Raw genomic sequence first — 21,697 nt, 5'->3', positions numbered from 1 at the left:
CTAAATAGCAAAAGGTTGATTTGAGCCCAAGCACGGGAAGGGAAAGAGCGAGAAGAATTTGCTGCTTTATTTTCACCAGTTTATTGGCAGCTGAAGATCTTTCTGAAACCAAGGCAAATCCTGCCTTCCCTTTTAAATATTTGCTGTAAAGATTAAAAATAGATCGCATGTGTCTGTGTGGTCTTTTTGCCAGCTTGGGTTAGTCGATCTAGATTTTTCATTCATTTGCTGCTGGGTGTAAATAAAACCCAATGCTTTTGGTTAGTTTCTGCAGAAATGAATGTTTTCATTTTTGACTGTGCCTCTTTCTGATTTGGGATTGGGGAGTTGGTGTAAAGCCAACCAGGCTGTTGTAACTTTCAAGCTAGGGCAATGTATGTACGGCTGTGGAGGCCAAGTCAGTGGATATTTTTAATGTGGAGATTGACAGATTCTTGATTGGTAAGGGTGTCACGGGTTATGGGGGCAAAGGCAGGAGAATGGGGTTGAGAAAGAAAGGTAGATCAGCCATGTTTGGCAGAATAGACGATGGGCCAAATGGCCTCTTTCTACTCCTAGAAGTTAAGAACTTATGTACCCACTAACTGTTACCCCAAATACCATCTTGCTTTATCATCAAATTATGTGTGAAATTGTTGTGAGGCAAGAATTTTAAATAGTCCAATGCACCACAACTTCCTTTTATTAAGGTGTTGGAAGTGATGACTTTTTTCTGTTTATTCTCCTTTTACATCCAATTCATTTGATATATTTTTGAAATATGCTATATATTCTTAAATGACTGGGACATTAGAAACTCTGGAATTCTCGTTTCCACAACCCACTGTTGCAGTGATCATTGGTGGGGTGGGGGGAGTGGAATCGGAGGAAGTGGATAAATATTTAAAAGATCATGGAATTGCGGGCTGTGTGGACTGGCATTGAAGTGGGAAGTGATGTTTGGTGCCAATCAGCCAGGATCATATTGAAAGGCTGAAGCGTCAGGCGGCCAACTCCAGCTTTCCTATGGCCGTAAGACTAACTTTGATGCGAGGCGCACGCAGGGATTTTCATTAATATCACCACTTCCCCACAGCTTTTGATTCTTCTCTTTTTGCTTGCAGTTTGGAAGTGAAACCATGGAAACTCAGGAGATTTGCAGACTGGATGTGGCTGCCAGAAGTTTGTTGGTGAGTGGGTCCTGCACCAACTCTGAGCCGGTCCTGCAGCCGATGGACAGTACTGCCAACTTAATTGGGAATGGGTGCAACCTGCACCAGGCTTGCTACACTGGAAACAACAGGCTGCTGTCTGCCGTGCCCACCTGCGTCACGCTGGAAACGAGAGGGGAGATACCTGGCAGCGAAGAGCTGCGAATGGACCCGGCTGGGGGAGAGCAGCACCTGGTTCTGGATAAGAGCAAGGAAAAGGCTCTAGGTGGGTACATGTACAGCCTCATTTAATGCCAGAATTCTATCAGCAGTAATTTTGTTTAAGTAATATTGTTCTTGATGTTTCTGGTGCTCGCTACAAGGAGCAAGGCAAGTGAATTAAATTATTGTACATATTTGGTTATGAAGCATAATGTTGACGATTACAATAGTGCATAAGAACTTGCAGAAGAAGTCCAAAGAGAAACATAGGAGAATCAAACAGCAGTGTTAGTAACAGCCTGTCTTCTACAGAGAGGAATTCCCAAGGCTCTTCTGTAAATAGATGGAAGGAAACTTGATGCCAAATTAGAAACCAAAATTGTTGTCAGAGGAGAGAGCAGCTGACAGCTATGCCAGGTAGATTGGTCTTGAGGTTTTAAACTGGAGAAAATGGCAAATGGATTAGAGATTTGCTAGTTTCAGAGTTTCTCAGAGGTGGGAGGGATTTGCCATAAATGGGGCGCATTGGGGTTCTGGGGCTTGCATGGAATAGCACAAAATGGAGGGACGTTGGGGAGGTTTTAACAGGGGAAGAGATTGGGATGGATGAAAGGATTTATTGAAGGGAGCAGTTTTGAATCTAATGCGGGTTGACTTGGAGGGTCTGTGGTGTCAGCTGGCCGTGGGTGAGAGAAACACATGGTAGATCGCGGATGAGCAAATGGGTGCAAGAAGTGGGGAAATTTAAAAGCTAGCAAGTCACCCGATTAAATGTATATACAGGTACAATGCTTGTGAAACAAAGGCAGAAGAAGGGAATTACAGGCACCCCCTGACTTAGTTTAGTTTAGAGATACAGTGCGGAAATAGGCCCACAGAATTCTCGCTGACCAGCGATCTCCACACACTAGCACTATCCTAAAAACTAGGGACCACTTACAATTTTACCGAAGCGAATTAACCTACAAACCTGTACGTCTTTGGAGTATGGGCAGAAACCAGAGCACCCAGAGAAACCCATGCAGGTCACGGGGAGAACGTATAAACTGCATACAGAGACAGCACCTGTGGTCAGGATCTTTGGAGCGAAAGCTAAACTCTATCGAGATGGTATTATGTAGTTGTTGCTCGATTTGTATGTTTACCTGACGCAATGGACAAAGTAAAGTACTTTACTTTACCTTAGTTCAGAGATACAGCATGAAATTAGGCCCTTCAGCCCACTTAGTTCGTACCGACCGTTGATCACCTGTTCCGATGGTTCATGAGTTGAAGAGCATATCCCAGCTGCTGTGTCTTTGCATCACCACTTCACACTGTGCCCGGGCACCCACATTAACCCCATAATGCCTACTTCTTACTTCTGAGGTAGACATAAATGCTGGAGAAACTCAGCGTGTGCGGCAGGAACTATGGAGCGAAGGAAATAGGCAACGTTTTGAGCCGAAACCCTTCTTCAGACTGATGCAGGGTTGGGAGGGAGGGGGGAGAAGAAACGAAGAAGAGGAGGAGCCGGAGGGCTGAGAAGGGGAGCAAGGGCTACCAGAAAATGGAGAAGTCAATGTTCAGGCCACCGGGATGCAGACTGCCCAAGCGGAATACGAGTTGCTGCTCCTCCAGTTTCCGGTGGTGCTCACTCTGGCAATGGAGGATGCCCAGGACAGAAAGGTCGGATTCGAAATGGGAGGGGGAGTTGAAGTGCTGAGCCACAGGGAGATCAGGTTGGTTAATGTGGACTGAGCGGAGGTGTTCGGCGAAACAATCGCCAAGCCTACGCTTGGTCTCACCGATGTAGATCAGCTGACATCTAGAGCAACGGATGCAATGGATGAGGTTGGAGGAGATGCAGGTGAACCTCTGTCGCACCTGGAACAACTGTTTGGGTCCTTGAATGGAGTCGAGGGGGGAGGTAAAGCGACAAGTGTAGCATCTCCTGCGGTTGCAAGGGAAAGTGCCCGGGGAGGGGGTGGTGCGAGAGTGAAGGGAATAATTGATCAGGGAGTTGCGGAGGGAGCGGTCTTTGCGGAAAGCAGACGGGGAGATGGGAAGATGTGGCGAGTGGTGGGGTCGCGTTTGAGGTGGCGAAAATTACGGAGGACTATTTGTTGTATGTGATGGCTAGTGGGGTGGAAGGTGAGGACTAGGGGTACTCTGTCCTTGTTCCGAGTTGGGGGATGGGGAGAGAGAGCAGTGTTGCGGGGTATTGAAGAGACCCTGGTGAGAGCCTCATCTATGGTAGGGGAAGGGAACCCCCGTTCCCTGAAGAATGAGGACATTTCCGATGCCCTGGTGTGGAACACCTCATCTTGGGAGCAGATGCGACATAAAGGGAGGAATTGGGAGTAGGGGATGGAGTCCTTACAGGAAGCAGGGTGGGAAGAAGTGTAGTCTAGATAGACATGGGAGTCAGTGGGTTTATAGTGGATGTCGGTCAAAAGTCTATCACCTGTGATGGAGATAGTGAGGTCAAGAAATGGTAGGGAAGTGTCGGAAATGGTCCAGGTGTATTTGAGTGCCGGATGGAAGTTAGTGGCGAAGTTGATGAAGTTAGTGAGTTGTGTGTGGGTGCAGGAGGTAGCACCAATGCAATCGTCTATGTAGCGGAGGTAGAGGTCGGGGCTGAGACCCTGGTACGTCTCGAACAAGGATTGTTCGACGTACCCCACAAAGAGGCAGGCGTAGCTGGGGCCCATTCGCGTGCCCATAGCTACGCCTTGTGTTTGGAGGAAATGGAAGTAGTCAAACAAAAAGTTATTGAGGGTAAGGACTTCTTATTTCTGTATCTCCCCCTCCCCTGACTCTCAGTCTGAAGAAGGGTCCTGACCCGAAACGTCACCCATTCCTTCTCTCCAGAGATGCTGCCTGTCCCACTGAGTTACTCCAGCATTTTGTGTCTATCTACGATTTAAAACAGCATCTGCATTTCTTTCCTACGCAATGGACAATATTGCCTGGCTTTCTTCAGGCTACTGACCGGATGTGCTCGGACACCATGGGGGTCTTTCTCCCCTCACCAGCTGCTACTTCTACCGGACGGCCGTCACTTTGTCGTCGTCCCCCCTCCACATCGCCGCCACTACCTCCTCCCCAGGAATCCGAGGTGCAGTATGTTGGTGACTTCAGGGGAGCAGAAAGAGAAGGCGACTTGCCAGGGGTTACTCTCCACCGCCTCCTCCGTCTTGCTCACCTCCCAGTGTCGCACCAACAGTGGCTGAAACTGGAAGAGCAGCAAGCCAGGGCGACACTGGCAAGGAGGATGAATGAGGAATTATGTAGTTCAACTTTTGAGGTAGACATGGCGTTTAGTGGAGTCAAAGCAGCTGGAATCAGGATTGAATCTATTTGACCTGAGTGGGGAAGCGAGTGTAATGATGAGTGTGCGTTCAGAGGCACAGTCAGAAGAATTTGATGCCTAACTGGACAACCTGGGACGGTTTGCCAACAAGGTAACGCCGGTGCAGCTCACACGACAGAGAGCATTGCTATGGTACAATGCTGGAGCTTCAGTTCGGGAGATTTTCAAGACGCTTCCAGAGACAGGAGATAGAGCAGATTATGCTTTGACGAAGCATTATGCAGTCTTGAGCAGAACTAATGCTAAACCACAGATAGCCACAATGCTAGAATAACTCATCGGGTCAGGCTTGGTGACACTTGGGGTCAGGACCCTTCTTCAGACCAATGATGCTAAACCATGCTTCCTACGGTGCATCTTAGACGTTGGTAAGAATCATTGGAGACGTGGTGAGCTTCCCAATTCTTCTGAGAAAGTGGAGGTAATGGTGTGCTTTCCTGGCCGTAGCTTCAATGTGGTTGTTCAACTAATAGAGTAGTTGCCTCACAGCAGTGAGCTGGGTTCAGTCCTGACCCCTGGAGCTTGTTGTCGTGTGGTCTCCCAATGACCGCATGGGTTCCCTTGAGATGCTCTGGTATCCTCCCACATTCCAAAGACATGTGCACTGACAAGGCAATCGACCCTTAGTGTGTGGGAGATTGGTAGAATCTGGGGGGAGCTCATGGGAATAGGGGAGAATTGTCCAGAGGGACAATTAGTAGGGGGATGGGGTCCTCTGAGAATTGGCATGGTGCCCATGTGCCAAAATCATCTCCCATACAACAAGGAAATACAAAATATGGAACATTTTTAATTGGAGAAAAAGATTCCCGGGACTTGGACATGTGTGCAAGTCTAGCGACTATAGCCAATGCCAAATGGCCCTGAACAAAGTGGTCATTTCAGGTTAGCCGACTCTTAATCGCACATTGATGTGCATCTGTGGTCACACACAGAAAGAGGGGGGAACATTGCTCAGTTTGTCACAAGATTGCATCAAGTTTCTGAGTGCAGCAACCAACTATGCAGCTGAGTTAGAAAATCAAATTTGGGGATTCAAGTTGTACAAAGTTGCAAATCAAATGGCTTGCGACGCTTGAATTGTTGGGGAAAGGTGACACGCTGGAAACACTGACAGTTGCTGCTTCATTTGAAGCAGGGGAAACCCAGTTTCAGACCATGGGATTGGATGGAGTCAGTCGTGTTAACAGGGTGACATCTACTGGCACTAGCAAGGAACACAGACACGGTAAGGGTCATTCCAAAGCTGAAGATGTTTGAGTTTTTTTGACATTTTGGCAAGGATTCATGTTGTCCTGCTGGGGGTCAAATGTCCAAATTTTTATTTATTTTTTGCAAAGACATGTCAAGCCCCAGGTAAACCAAAGAGAAATGATGGAAAGACAAATAGTTTTGGAAGAAGAAGAGGGCAGAGAGGTGGATACCGTCAAAACTTACTTGATGAATGTTCGTATGAATGCAAATGTGACAAAATAAACGGATGCAAGATGCGGTTTTGCTATCAACAATAAGCACGCAAAGCTCGTACTGCCAAATTCAGGAGTGTTTCTTCTCTGCTGTTATCTGGCTGCTGAACTGTCCTCCCATAAGGTTGTAATTCTGATCTCCCAACCTACCTCACTGTGGCTCTTGCACTTTTTCTATAACTCTGTGACACTATAACTCTGTGACACTATATTCTGCACTCTAATATATTTTTCTCTTTACACTACCTGTTGAGCTTGTGTGTGGCTTTGACTGGATCAGTGTCAGTGTGTCAAGACCATTTGGATAAGGTTCTACCTTGTATTCTTGTATTCAAATTTTATTGTCGTTGCCTCACTTTGAGACAACGAAATGAATTTCCCGTACAGGCAGTATCGTTAAAAAAAATCACAATAAAAATAATAAAAATAAATAATAAATAAATAAATAAAACATATTAAAAATAAAATTGAAATTGAATTAAAAATTTAACAAAAGCACAAACACAGAAAGTCCACAACACAACATAACATAAATGGCACCCAGGTGAGGAAGGCACCATAGTCCAGCCAGCCTCCCCTCCGTGTCCATCCGTGGTCGGGGCCTTCCGAGCACCCGCAGTCGCCGCCCCGGGTGGCCCGATGTTCAGGCCCTCACGCCGGGCTGGTGGAACGCTGACGCCGAACCCCGACGGTGAGCATCCTCCTCCTCAGCGGCCCGGACCTTCTGATCAGCCGCCTCCCGCTGCCGGAGTCTGCAGCTCCTGAGTCCACAGGCCGAGCTGGGCAGAGTCGCAGGACCCCGCGTTGTTAGTCAGCGCCGCCCGCGTTGGGAGCTCTGCAAACCGCAGCTCCATGATGTTGGTGCAGCAGGTCCAGCACTCCGGGCTCCAGACGGCGACCCCCGGTAAGGCATCGCCAGCCCCGCGATGTTCCAGCGCTGTCCCCGCCGCTGCTGGAGCTCCGGTCGATCCCGGCAGGAAAGGCCGCGCCAATCCAGGTAGGTAGGCCGCTGTGGGGGGGGGGGAGGACGCGACTCGAATAATAGTCGCGTCCTCACCAGGAAGCGGCTGAAGTACGGTATCCCCCGCACCGTGCCCTCTTCCCCCACATAAAAACACCAAAAAACACAAAAAAATACACTTTTAACATAACTAAATAAACAAAAAAACAAAAAGATACCGGGCTGTAGGTGGAGGCTGCTGGCACCAGCGCCACCGGAAGTACAAGATTACCTGCGTTAAAGACAAAAATGCAAATTCTCTTTGACTTTACTTCAAAAGCAAAAATGTGGTTCCTTGGTTCTTTGATTCCGTCTGGTTGCGGGCTTTGAGCAGAAAATACTTCTAATTTTACCATCTTTATTCTGAAATGATAGGTGCCAGGAGTGGAATACTCCTCCTGGTATTGCACTGAGGCGCACTAATGTAGGGAGACCTAAGGCAAGCTGCAGCTACTGCTTTACTCTGCAGCAAACACGTGCATATTCTCTCCTGGGTGCTTGTTGGTGCATTCTAGAACTAATATTTAGCACCTTGATTTGGAGCAGAATCATTGAGTGGTGAAAAGTAGATGTTACTCCATTGTTAGAACTATTGATATTCAGGTAAGATTAACTTGAATTTTCCAAGATTTCTAAAGTCAAGAAAAGCTTTTCCAAAGTAGTGGAACACGATGTTGAAGTAGTAGTAGTAAAGTAAAGTAAGTTTATTTATATAGCACATTTTTAGTCAATTTGTATTGACCCCAAAGTGCTTTACATAAATTAAATAATAAGTTCCATTACAAACCAAAGAAGTAGGTTAAAAAATAAAAATGAATAAAATGGACACACCACATTTTAGAGTTCAACACAAACGTCCCCCCACAGCAGAATCAAAGCTTTCCACTGTGGGGAAAGGCACCAGAAAGTTAAATAGACCCGAGACACAACATAATTTACATAAACATCCATCACATTCCTGTGATGGAAGGCCAAAAAAACTTATCTCTCCACTGCACCCCCCCCCCCCCCCCCCCCCCCCCCCCCCCCGATGTCAGAGTCAAAGTCAAAGCCCCCGGGTGGCGATGGCGATTGTCCCGCGGCCATTAAAGCCACGCCAGGTGATGCAAGGTCGCACACCGGGTCTTGATGTTAGAGCCCCCGGCGTGCGCTCGCAGAGTCCCGCAGCCATTCCAAGCCGCGCGGGGCGGTGCTGTAAGGCCCCGCTCCAGGAGCTCTTCAACCCCGCAACTTGGGCGGGAGAAGTCGCCGTTGCGGGAGCCCTGAAAAGCGGTCTCCCTCCAGGGACCCGCAGGCTCCCGGTGCCGGCCGCAGCAGCAGCAGTGCTCCACCACGGCTCCACCCGCTCTGGACTCGGCCAGCTCCCGTGCAGGGAGAGATTTAAAAGTTACCCCCCCCCCCCCCCCACCCCCCCCCCCCCCCCCCCACACACATACCCCAACAAAAAATAACAAAAACTACATAAAAACATAGACAAAAAATAATAAAAACGCAGACGGGCTGCAGAGGCCGCTGCTGACGAAAGTCGCGCCGCCTACCACCGAGTGTATGATGTCTAGCTTAATTAACACTCACATTTTAATTTGATTGGACTAGGGTATGATGGTTTAAAAATACTTTGCATAACACCACACTTTCTGAATGCTGGACACTGCTCTAATATTTAGTGGAAGGGAACAGTGGTGTCGCTGGATTTAGAAACTTGCAAGTTGAAAAAAAATGCAATGCAGGAAATGCAATAAAAATAGAAAATGCTACAAATACTCGGCAGCTTCTATGGAAAGGAAGCCGTTAGAGCTTTAGATCAAAAACCCTTCAGAAACTTGGACATCTTTTTAAAAATATTGATTTGTGAGGTTTATATGTAACTGTACCAATAGCATAGCATTGAGGAGGTCAGCTGCGGCAAATTGGATCATCAGTGAACTGGATTAAGTTATTAGAACTAGGTATTTCAGTGGATTTTCTATTCACTCTCCCTGTTTGACCCTGCTCACTACAGGTAGTCAGTGTTTATCAATTAAGAACTGTGCTCGATTTTAGTTGTTTTTAAATAATGTGGTTTAATTTTGTGAGCTGGCAGTTAACATTTGCTGTCCAGTTCTGCTGTGAACTTCAGTGCCCCTGCTTAGGCAGCAGAGGTGGCCTGTGTTTTTTTTTTGCATTTTTTTTTAAAACTCAATGGCTTTAATTGCTCAATAAAACTGCAGTGATTTTGTGAAACATCCAGAGGCTGATTCATAAACTGTGATGATAAATGGGGATATAGGTGCAAGTTATATATCTAAATAAATTAAAAAGTTGCCTTTGATTCTCTTATTGCACTGCAGGGAAGGAGGTGATGTTGCTGATGCAAGCATTGAACACGCTTAGCACTCCGGAGGAGAAACTAGCAGCCTTGTGCAAGAAGTATGCAGACTTGGTACGTTGTTTCACTGGGACAAAATAAACCAACTTCTCTTCTAATGCTGAACTTTTGGGACGGGGTTTGTTGTGGAGGGAGGATGGGAGAAGCGTGTTCGGCGTGGCTGCCTGTTTTTACCATCGTACACACCAGCATATGTCCAGCAATTAGATAAACATTAGTATAAGTGACCATTTTTCCAGAGAACTGTTAGTTATATTGCATCTAAAACCCAGTTGTATGTATGGGCTTGCTGGCTCCTGCTCAACTTAATTAATTAATAATTCCATTCCACTTAGACACTGCAATCAGCCCTGCTGAGATATCTCCCTACGTATGTGAATGATATGCATGTGATTGGGGAGCAACAAACATTCACCGGATTGATTGCATAAACTGACCGTATACTCTCTTGTTGAGAAGAGGCAATTTCATTGAAAATATAACATTTTTTAAAGACTGGATAGACAGATTCAGATATGTCATTTTCTCCGGTTATGGTGTCGGGAATCAGGGATCACAGTCTTGGAATAAGGGATTAGTATTTTCGAACAAATGAGAAGGATTTTTTTTTTGCACAGTTTGGAATTCTATACCCAAGGGTGATGTAGAGCCCAGTTGAAAGATATCATGGAAATCAAGAAATATAAGGTTAGTGTAGTTAAGTGGTGCTGAGTTAAAGGATTAGCCAGGAAATGCTATGGCAGGAATCGGGCCTGAGGGACTGAATGGCCTGTGCCCTTAAGTTCTTATTCATCAAGTTTTTAGCATTTACATGGAATATGTTTTGGTCATGATTGGCAACGGCAGTACAAAATGTGGACGTGCTTTAACCAGAAGGTTGGTTCACCAATGTACCTTGGTTCTGAATAAGTATCCATGCGTTGGGCAAAGTATGCACGGGTCCACCCGAATCAAAACTGGGTACACTTTAATCTGCAACTACTTCTCTGCAGTTGTACAGGGCCCTGGTGAGGCCACACCTAGAGTATTGTATCCAGTTTTGGTCTCCTAATTTGAGGAAGGACATTCTTGCTATTGAGGGAGTGCAGTGTAGGTTCACAAGGTTAATTCCCAGGATGGCGGACTGTCATATGATGAAAGAATGGAGTGACTGGGCTTGTACTCACTGGAATTTAGGATGAGAGGGAATCTTATTGAAACATAAGATTATTAAGCGATTGGACACGCTAACTGCAGGAAACATGTTCATGATGTTGGGGGAGTCCAGAACCATGGGCCACAGTTTAAGAAAAAGGGGTAGGCCGTTTAAAACTGAGATGAGGAAAAACATTTTCACACAGAGTTGTGAATTTGTGGAATTCTCTGCCTGAGAAAGCAGTGGAGGCCGATTCACTATATGCATTCAAAAGAGAGTTAGTTAGAGCTCTTAGGGCTAGCGGAATCAAGGGGTATGGGGTGAAGGCAGGAACGGGGTACTGATTGTGGATGATCAGCCATGATCACATTAAATGGCGGTGCTGGCTCGAAGGGCCAAATGGCCTACACCTGCACCTATGATCTATATATCAGTGCTGGTATTAAATACTGCCATTATCTCAGAATGCCCCTGGAGGATAGATGGACACAAAGTGCTAGAGGAATTCAGGAATCAGGCAGCATCTCTGGAGAAAATGGATAGGTGATGTTTTGGGTTGAGACCTTCCTTCAGACCTGGAATGTAGACATGGTGCATGGAGTGTACAAAGGCTATGTCTGGAGTTGTAGTCAGGGTTCAGAATAAGCAAGGAAGGTGCGAGGAGAGGACCCAAAGAACTGCAAACGCTGGAAACTTGAGTAAAGCACAACAGTGTTGGATTACCCCAAAGGTCAGGGGCTATGGGGTTAATACACGTTGAGGAAGGACCTTGATTCACAAGACTGGTTGCATGTTCTCCCTATTTCACTGCTGTTTTGCTCATTTCCAAACCCCTCCTTTTCTCAGCCTTTAATTGTTACTAAACAGGGTACTCCCTCCAAGATTCCATGCTCTGTTTGTTTTTGCTCAAAACAAAAGACAACCAAGAGCAGATATCTCCACAGTTCACAAAAAAATGTTTCTGAATGGGTGGATGCTTTGCATGATTGAGAAGTGTAGAATCAAAAGTCACGGGCTCAAAATAACTAACCGGCTGTTAAATGAGGAAATAAATGGCTTTGTAAAGATGATAGCGTGTCTTTGAGATTCTCTACCCTGGAGAGCTATGAAGGCTCGCTCACTGAGTTCATTCAAAATGGATTGATAGGTTTCTAGAAACTGAGTGAATCAAGGGATGTGGGAATAATGCAGGGAAATAATGCTAAGATCGAATGTCAGCCATGATCTTGATGAATGGAGAGCATACTCACAGGCCAAATGATTTGCTCCTTATACTTTGGTTCTTTATTTAAAACAGCTTTAATGTTATTTTTTCAAATATTTGCATATCTGAGGCTTATTTCTTCTTCTGATTCATGTAAAACCTGGATTCCCCAATTTGTCTTCCAATCAAAAGATCTCGTCCCATCCATTTGCAATAGCAGATCATTGCTTAATTGCTTTTTTTTGTACTCTGATGGATTACTGACATAGGATTCATCTGAGTGATGAATGCCACATCATCTTCCCAACCTTTGAAGATGTGCACATGTCTGAGTCTCTATAATCATTTACTTTTTTTCTTTCTCACTTGATTGGCATGGATGTTTTTACTAAGTTATTCACATCAAATCACATGGGCTTAAAACAAGTTAGATTATTATAGGTTCCATATTTGTCATAACAATTGAGAAATCCTTATTGACTTTCTCTGACTTTTATAAATTATCATAACGTTGAAACACTGGGCTGATTTGGTTGATGCAAGTGTCATTTGTGTTGCTGGGCACATTTGTGAAGTTGATCCCAATTTTCATAGTGGAAAAGTACCATTTAACTTGTGTACCATACACTTGTGTTGTCACGATGCATTTTGGATATTTGACTCTAGTTGCTTTTCGCGCTATCCAATCAGCGATTAAAACTAGAACTTCAACAATGATAGCTCTATGCCTGACTTTTGAGTGCTCAGTAGCCGAGTGGAGTGCGTTATAGAAAAGCTAGGCATTTGATTTATTGTTTCAGTAACATGGAAACATGTTGGTGGAAGGCAATTGACCCAAATTTTTTGATTCATCATTTCTTCAAATTGCTATTTCTAGTTGGAAGAGAACAGAAGTGTCCAGAAGCAAATAAAACTACTTCAGAAGAATCAGACGCAGGTGGCGAAGGAGAAGGTTCACTTGCAGAGTGAACACAGCAAGGCTATTTTGGCACGAAGTAAACTGGAGAGTCTTTGTCGCGAACTTCAGCGCCACAACAAGACATTAAAGGTAAGGGTCCCCAGCACTTGAAGTAATGTGGATAGATCCTGAGGGCCCAGATTGTACTGCAGCCATCAATGGAACTCCAGTTGTTCATTATAGGACTGCCTTTCTGATGCCATGTCCTTTCCAAATTTTGGACAGACAACTGCGCTTGGGCTATTCATATTTTCAGATGAAACATTTAAAAATACCCCTTAAAACTAATGATCGGCATTCCATTGTGACTTCCAATATGGCTGATGTCAACTTTTCCATTTGTAACGGAGATGATTTCACACCCCACACCTTTGGCCACCCAGATCTATTGAAAAGAAAGGCATTGATCTGCACGAGAGAAGGTAAGTGGCAGAGTTACAGGGAAATATGAGGAGGGGGAATGGCACAATTGGGATGCTCCTCTGACAGCGGGTATGGACCGGATGAGGAAAGATTTTTGGCCAAAGATATTGTGGATTATGGGGGAACATTTGATATATTGGTCTAAATAATAGGTCATCCATGATCTCCTTTATTGGTAATTGGCTTTGATGGGATGGCTTCTTGTCACCTGGTTCAAAGTTTCTACATTGAGTCAGAATTTGTGCCCCTATAAATGATTCCCCCTCACACTTATTCATCAACTTTGATTTTTATGCAAGCAATGCTTATTCACGGCATGGAAGGTTACTGTATTTATACAGAAGCAAATTCTTATTATTTGATATCCATCTACCCTTTTAAAAATATTAATCGCTGGCAGCAAACTAATTTGTGTAGCGTTTTTATCCAAGCTTTAATTATTGAAGATTTTATAAATGTCATTTATACTTATGCTTTATGTCCTACTGTCTTTATTTCCATGTCTTTGCCTGTTTTAACATTGAAGTCACCCAGATTTCTTTATGCTTTTCAAATTGTATCTTATCAGGAGGCCATTTGGCCTTTTGACTCTGTGCCAGCAAAATCTCATCAACATCACACACCCATCAATTCCCCTGATTCTGCTGCATACTCGGGGTAATTTGCAGCAGCCATTAACCTGCAAACTCGCACATCTTTGGGATGAGAGAGGAAACCAAAGCACCCAGAGAAAACTTATGAGGTCATGAGAAGAACGTGCAAACTCCAGATAGAAAGCACGGGAGGTCAGGATTGAGCCCTGGGTCATGGGGAGGTCGGGGTTCAGCCCGGGTTAAGTGTGGGGGAATCGGGGTTCAGCCTGAGCGTCACAGTGGGGGGGGGGGGGGGGGGGGGGGGGGGGGGTGTACTTCGCCATTCACTTTCAAACTCCCTGCCCAATCATCCTGATCCATTTTTCACTTTTGCTGCATGAATTCACCCGTAGCAGCACGCTGACTGCAAACGTACTTGTAACTTGTGCAGGAGGAGAACCTGCAGCGAGCTCGCGAAGAGGAAGAGCGGCGCAAGGAAGTGACGGCACATTTTCAGATGACCCTCAATGAAATTCAGGCCCAGATGGAGCAGCATAACCTGCACAACACAAAGCTGCGACAAGAGAACATTGAACTTGCTGAGCAGCTGAAGAAGCTCATCGAACAGTACGAGCTGCGCGAAGAGGTGAGTTGAGATTGTGATATGCTTGTGTTGCTGCCAAGAGTCTTTTATTGTCATGTGTCCCGAAACGGAACAGGGAAATTCTTACTTGCAGCGGCACAACCGATATGTAAACATAGTACTCGGTGAACACTGGAATAAACAACAACAACAAGTTTAAAACAAAACAAGTAAATAATATGGTGCAAAAAAAACCCAGAAACAAAGCCCCAAGTCCCTTGAGCAATTTGGAGTTTAGTTGGAGTTTGTAGTATTCAATGGTTGTAAGGAAGAAGCTGTTCCTAAACCTGGACATTACAGTTTTCAGACTCCTATACCACCTTCCCAATGGCAGAATGAAATGTGAAGTGTGTGGCCAGGGTGGTGTGGGTCCATGAGAATGCCTTTTTGAGGCAGCACCTCCTAGAGATCCCTTGGATGGTGGGGCGGTCGGTACCCATGATGGACTGGGTGGCATTCACTTTTTATAACCTCCTTCGTTCCTGGATGTTCGAACTGTCGAACCAGGCCATGATGTAATCCGTCAATATGCTCGCTACCATACAATAGTTTAAGAGTATTCAACGACATACCAAATCTACTCAATCTTCTAAGGAAGTAGAGAAGTCACTCCTGTAAAATAATATCCATTCTAGCTTTCAGAATTGTGTTAATGCACATGACAACTGTTGGATTATCTGATGCGAGCCAACAGTTCAGACTGGTTGTTATCAAATAATTATTGTATTGTAATAAATGTGCAAAACTGGTAATCTAGAAACATAGAAAATAGGTGCAAGAGTAGGCCATTCGGCCCTTCATGCCAGCATTGCCATTCAATATGATCATGGCTGATCATCCAAATTCAGTACCCCCTTTCTGCTTTCTCTCCATATCCCCCGATTCCATTAGCCCTAATTCAACTCTCTCTTGAATACATCTAGCATTGTTAGTCACCACCATGAATGCAACATCTAAAATGGATTAGGTGCTGCTTGCCCAGTATCTTAGGTTCAGGTGTGGCTGCTTTTGCAAATGTTGGTCAATACTTTTGTAAATTTGACTGGAGGCAAATTGGCCACTTGTAGTAAAGTGGCAAGCATCTGAGGCTTAAAGACTTGGGAGCATCTCAACTGTATTTTAATTTTGGTTGAGAGAAGACTCCGAATGCTGGAGTAACTCAACGGGTCAGGCAGCATCTGAGGAGAACATGGATAGGCAACATTTCGTGTTGGGACACTTCTTCAGGGGTTGTAGGGAGGGAAGGACAAAGCTGGAAGAAAGGCGGTGAGACCGCATTTAAAATATTGTGATCCTTTCTGGGCACCATCTTATAGGAAAGATATTGTCAAGCTTGAAAGGTTTCAGAAAAGATTTACGAGGATGTTGCCAGGACTAGAGGGTGTGAGCTATAGGGAGAGGTTGAGTAGGCTGCGTCTCCATTCCATGGAGCAACAGGAGGAAAAGGGGTGATCTTATAGAGGTTTATAAGATCATGAGAGGAATAGATTGGGTAGATGCACAGTCGTTTGCCCAGAGTAGGGAATCGAGGACCAGAGGCTATAGGTTCAAGTTGAAGGGGAAAAGATTTAATAGGAATCCGAGGGGTGACTTTTTCGCACAAAGGGTGGAGGGTGTATGGAACAAGCCGCCAGAGGAGGTGGTTGAGGCTGAGACTATCCCATTGTTTAAGAAACAGTTAGACAGGTACATTGATAGGACAGGTTTGGAGGGATATGGATCAAGCACAGGCAAGTGGTACTAGTGGGACGACAGGTGGCGCAATGGGCTAAGTGTTCGGCTGGCGACCGGAAGGTAGCCAGTTCGAATCCCACTTGGAGTGCATACTGTCGTTGTGTCCCTGGGCAAGACACTTCACCCACCTTTGCCTGTGTGTGAATGACTGGTGGTGGTCAGAGGGGCCGTAGGCGCAGATTAGCAGCCACGCTTCCGTCAGTCTGCCCCAGGGCAGCTGTGGCTACAGAAGTAGCTCACCACCACCGAGTGTGACTGAGGAGTGAATGAATAATGCGATGTAAAGCACCTTGAGTATCTAGAAAGGCGCTATATAAATCCCATCCATTATTATTATTATTAGTGTAGCTGGGACATTGTTGGCAGGTGAGGGCGAGTTGGGCTGAAACATTTTTAGGAACTGGACAAAAACCAGAAGGTGAGACAAAATGATTGAAGAGTTGCAATCTGAAGCTAGTGGAACAAATGTAGGGGAGGGGAGAAATAACTGCAAGTCCAGATGGGGCAATGGGGGGGGAGGGGTTGTGGTGGGGAGGAAGGGGTGCATTTTATAGTTGAAGGAGAGGGGGAGAGTTATGTAGTCATCTAATGGAGGAGGCCAAGAACCGAGAGGTCAGTATGGGAATCCGAAGAGGGGTTAAAATGGATAGCAACCTGGAGATCCTGCAGGCCTTGGCAGACCAGGCGCAAATGTTTAACAAAATGGTTGCCGAGTCACACTTGGTTGCATTGGGAACACCAGATGCAGTACATGAGGTTAGAGAAAGTGCACAGGACGTCTATCTCCCTGGAAGAACCTTTGGGATCTTTGGATGGTGGGAGGTATAGGAACATGTGTTTACATCTCCTGCTGTTGCAGGGGAAAATACCTGAGGAGAGGGTGGTAAGGGATGAGTGAACCAAGGAGTTGCGAAGGAAACAGTCTCTGCAGAAGGTGGAAAGGGGTGGGGATGGGAAGATGTAACTGGTGGTGGGATCACATTGAAGGTAGTGGACATGTCGGCGAATGTCTTGGATGCAGAGGCTGGTGGGGTGAAAGGTGAGGACCAGTTATCCTTGTTCTATCTGGGGGAGGGGGAGCGAGAGCAAAACTACAGGACACTGGAGAAGCGTGTGTGGGATCCATCTATGACAGCAGAGGGGAAACCACATATTCTAAAAAACATGGACATCTCGGATGTCCAAGAATGGAACGCCTCAACTTGGGAGCAGATGTGGCAGAGACTGAGATATTGAAACCCTCCTTACCTGTTACGCCCTATTACATGTGAGGCTATGTCCTGCTTTTCCATACTTCTAACTTTCTTCTAGCCCCCCCCCCCCCCCCCCCCCCCCCCTCAAACCCTTGTGCCCCACTGGGACTTGCACCTACTCCCTCCCCCTACAGCTTCACAGTTCACAACTTTTCATTCCTTTTGTCTCACACCTTCTGCCTTTTCATCTCTGGCCTTTGTCCAGCCTAACAAATAACCCTCCTCGCCCGTATTATCCTATTACCTGCCAGGTGTTGTACTGCCCCTTCTCTCTTCCAGATTTCCTACTCCCCCCCCCCCCCCCCCCCCCCCCCTATAATCAGTCTGAAGACAGGCCCTGACCCGTAACGTCGCCTGTCCACATTATGCCGAGATGCTGTCTGACCCGTTGAGTTACTCTCGGACTCTGTGTTTTCTTTTATAAACCAGCATCTGCAGTTCCTTGTTTCCCACTTTTAAATTAAAAATATGGTCAATGAAGGTGTATTTGCCAAGCTGTCTGTGCGTGGCTGTCCATGAAATATAATTATTGCCAGGGAGAAGGTAAATCTGCACACAGGTGCATGATGCGAAGTAAAAAGACGGAAATTGTTTTGCTGTTTATCTAAAATAAATGCACAGGCAGCGGTATAGTTGCCGTCTTACAGGGCCGGAGACGCAGGTTCGATCCTGGCCAGGGGTGCTGTCTGTACGGAGTCTGTACATTATCCCTGTGACTACATGGGTTTTCTCCGAATGCTCCATTTTCCTCCCACATGCCAAAGATGTGCGTTCATTGGTCGGGGTCGGTGTGGACTCGGTGGCTGAAGGATCCGTTTCCACGCTGTACTGTGCACACAGAAAGTATTCGGACCCCTTCACTTTTTTCACATTTTTTTATGTTACAGTCTTATTTTAAAATGGATTAAATTATTTTTTTTTATCATCAATCTACACACCCCAAAATGAAGAAGTGAAAACGGGTGTACAGAATTTTTTGCAAAATATTTTAAAAGAAATAACTCAAATATCACTTTTACATAAGTATTCAGACCCTTTGCTATGACACTCAAAATTGAGCTTAGGTTCATCCTGTTACCATTGATTATCCTTGAGATGTTCCTACAAGTTTATTGGAGTCCACCAGTGGTAAATTAAATTGATTGGAAGGCACACACCTGTTTATATAAGGTCCCACAGTTGACAGTGCATGGCAGAACAAAAACCAAGCCATGAAGACGAAGGAATTGTGCATAGACCTCCCAGAAAGGATTGTGTCGAGACACAAATCTGGGGAAGGGTATAAAACAATTTCTGCAGCATTGCAGGTCCCGAAGAGCACCGTGGCCTCCGTCATTCTTAAATGGATGAACTTTGGAATCACCAGGACTCTTCATAGGGCTGGCCGCCCGGCCAAACTTAGCAATCTGGGGAGAAGGGCCTTGGTCACTCTGACAGAGCTGCAGAGTTCCTCTGTGGAGATGGGAGAACCTTCCGGAAGGCCAACTATATCTGCAGCACTCCACCAATCAGGCCTTTATGGTAGAGTGGCCAGATGGAAGCCACTCTTTAGTAAAAGGCACATGGCAGCCTGCTTGGAGTTTGCCAAAAGGCATGAGAAACAAGATTCTCTGGTCTGATGTAACCAAGATTGAACTCTTTGGTAGACAAAAGTGCTGGAGAAACTCAGCGGGTGTAGCAGCATCTATGGAGCAAATGAAATGGGCAACGTTTCGGGCCAAAACCCTTCTTCAGACTGATCATTTGGCCTGAATGCCGAGCGTCACGTCTGGAGGAAACCAGGCACCGCTCATCACCCGGTCAATATCATACCTATGGTGAAGCTTGGTGGTGGCAGCATCATGCTGTGGGGATGTTTTTCAGCAGCAGAAACTGGGAGACTAGTCAGGATGGAGGGAAAGATGAACGGAGCAAAGTACAGAGATCCTTGATGAAAACCTGCTCCAGAGCGTTCTGGACCTCAGACTGGAGTGGAGTTCCTCCTTCCAACAGGACAACAACCCGAAGCACACAACTAAGATAATGCAGGAGTGGCTTCGTGACAAGTCTGAATGTCCTTGAGTGGCCCAGCTAAAGCCCAGACTTGAACCTGATCGAGCATCTCTGGAGGGACCTGAAAATAGCTGTGCATCGACGCTCCCCATCCAACCTGACATAGTTTGAGAGGATCTGCAAAGAAGAATGGGAAAAATTACCCTAATACAGGTGTGCCAAGCTTGTAGTGTCATTACCCAAGAAGACTTGGCTGTAATCGCTGCCAAAGGTGCCTCAACAAAGTACTGAGTAAAGGGTCTGAATACGCATGTAAATGTGATATTTCAGTTATTTATTTTTAATTACTTAGCAAACATTTCTATACACCCATTTTTGCTTTTTTGTTATAAGGTATTGTGTAGATTGATGATAAAAAAAATGAATTTAATCCATTTTAGAATAAGGCTGTAACGTAACAAAATGTGGAAAATGTGAAGGGGTCTGAATATTTTCTGAATTCTCTGTATCTTTAAACTAAACTAAAATACAGATGTAGTTCCAGACCTGCTTAATGAAAAGGCCTGGCTTTTAAATGAATCTAGTAGAAAATGCTGGAGAAAATCAGGCAGCTTGCATAAAAGGAGAAATTAGGTTAAATTTCAGTCTTCGGAATTGATGCTGGTGCTGCCTGACCTGCTGATTGCTCACAGCATTTCTTGCTTTATTTTGGATTTACAGTTTTTATTTTGTTATAAAATGAGGTTATTTATTTTGCATAGACCTGTTCAATACCCTGTGATCAGCAGTGAAGGTGTTTATAGCAGCTTCAAATTTCAGGTACTCTGAGTAACAGGAAGAAAATAAACTTAAAGTTATTTACTTTGTCTAGGCACTTGAATCTAATTGCTCTTGTTATTGCTGATGGGTTGAAAGAATTCCCTGCCAGCGAGCAAAGGCAGTTTTTAAATGGATCTGTTTATGTGATTTGTTTTAGTAACGGAAACTGATGCTTTCTGCCTGGGTGATTTGCAAACCTTGGTTTATGTTGATGTGCTTTCTCCCATTTACTCTACAGCACATCGACAAGGTGTTCAAGCACAAGGAATTACAACAACAACTGGTTGACGCCAAACTACAGCGAACTACAGAGATTATGAAAGAGGTGGATGAGGAACATCACAGGGAGTTGGAGATTGTAAGTGAAGGCGGGGTTTTTCTTAGGACATTTTCCATATCTCTACTGATGCTGTACTTTTTCAATTTTGTAAATGCAACATTTTCCTGTGTGTAGCCCCTGCCCTCTGCTCCCTGCCATACATGGATATTGAAAGGGTTTTTGTGTCCTCTAAAGTTTTTAATGCCCATTCACAAAAAACACCAGTGTAAATAGTGTGGTTTTGCAAATGGCATCTGCAGCAGCGTGCTGTTTTACTTTTTCTCTGTAACCAATCTCCATTTTGTGATATTAATAATGTACCTTTGCTACTAGTTATCCAGGTCTATCTGTGCCCCACCTCAGCAGCTGGTTCCAAACCATCTGGCAGTCATTTGCCTGCTTCAACTTTGGAAAGGGTGCCTGGCAGGAGGAAATAGAGGCTCGGAGTAAATGCGAAAATGTGTTCAAGTTTGCAGTAATGTGTACTATTCAAGTACTTAGCTGGACATGTTTCTTTAAGCATGTGACACAGACGCTAAGGCTTCAGTTGGTTCGATTTAAATATTATTTCTCTTTTTTGTTTAAACTCCCAGTAAAAGTGAAGACCCAATTTTAGGTTCCTGAGTCCACAAGCTTAATCCATGATCAGTTATGCCTGATAAACTAAGGCTGCTTCTGCACCTTTTCTTAATGTCCTTTTTCTTCTGGAGGCACCCAGTACTTAATGTTTCCAACAAAACCTCAAGGCTGAAAATGCTGTCTGTCTAGTGTATCATATTACAAGTACAGTATGAGATGCCTTTCCTAGCACTTATTTCAATTGAACACATAAATTGCACAGTTTTGAGAATTTCATCCAGGTTTTCAAACGACATTGGCGTTGTTAGAACACAAAGGAAATTGTTGCCGAAGTATGAAGATGATGTGTCTCGACGTTAGAAATTACCTATTTCTGTTTTGACCTGTTTTAATAGCTGCTAAAAGAAGCCACTGAATTGAGGCACACATGTGAATTCATGAAGCGACAGGAGGGACATCTGAAGCAACAGGTATGTACATGCAGTTAGTTGTCCTCAATATTTCCTCACCCTGCCAGCTCAGTCA

At 45.1% G+C, this 21,697-nt stretch overlaps 1 protein-coding gene across 3 annotated transcripts in view; it reads left to right on the top strand.

Annotated features, from left to right (window-relative positions):
• The window catches only part of LOC129702875 (gamma-taxilin-like), a 69,030-nt gene that overhangs the window by 35,984 nt on the left and 11,349 nt on the right, over nt 1-21,697 (top strand). For all 3 annotated transcript variants that reach the window (XM_055644936.1, XM_055644937.1, XM_055644935.1), the window contains 6 exons: nt 1,104-1,416; nt 9,504-9,595; nt 12,758-12,928; nt 14,285-14,479; nt 20,513-20,632; nt 21,568-21,642. In XM_055644936.1, coding sequence (XP_055500911.1) covers nt 1,104-1,416; nt 9,504-9,595; nt 12,758-12,928; nt 14,285-14,479; nt 20,513-20,632; nt 21,568-21,642 — 966 coding nt within the window. The remainder of the gene's footprint in view (nt 1-1,103; nt 1,417-9,503; nt 9,596-12,757; nt 12,929-14,284; nt 14,480-20,512; nt 20,633-21,567; nt 21,643-21,697) is intronic.

Source organism: Leucoraja erinacea, chromosome 13 (genome assembly GCF_028641065.1).
Source record: "Leucoraja erinacea ecotype New England chromosome 13, Leri_hhj_1, whole genome shotgun sequence".
NCBI lineage: Eukaryota > Metazoa > Chordata > Chondrichthyes > Rajiformes > Rajidae > Leucoraja > Leucoraja erinaceus.
Note: the sequence above shows the minus strand (reverse complement) of the source record. Positions and strands in the feature narration are given on the sequence as shown.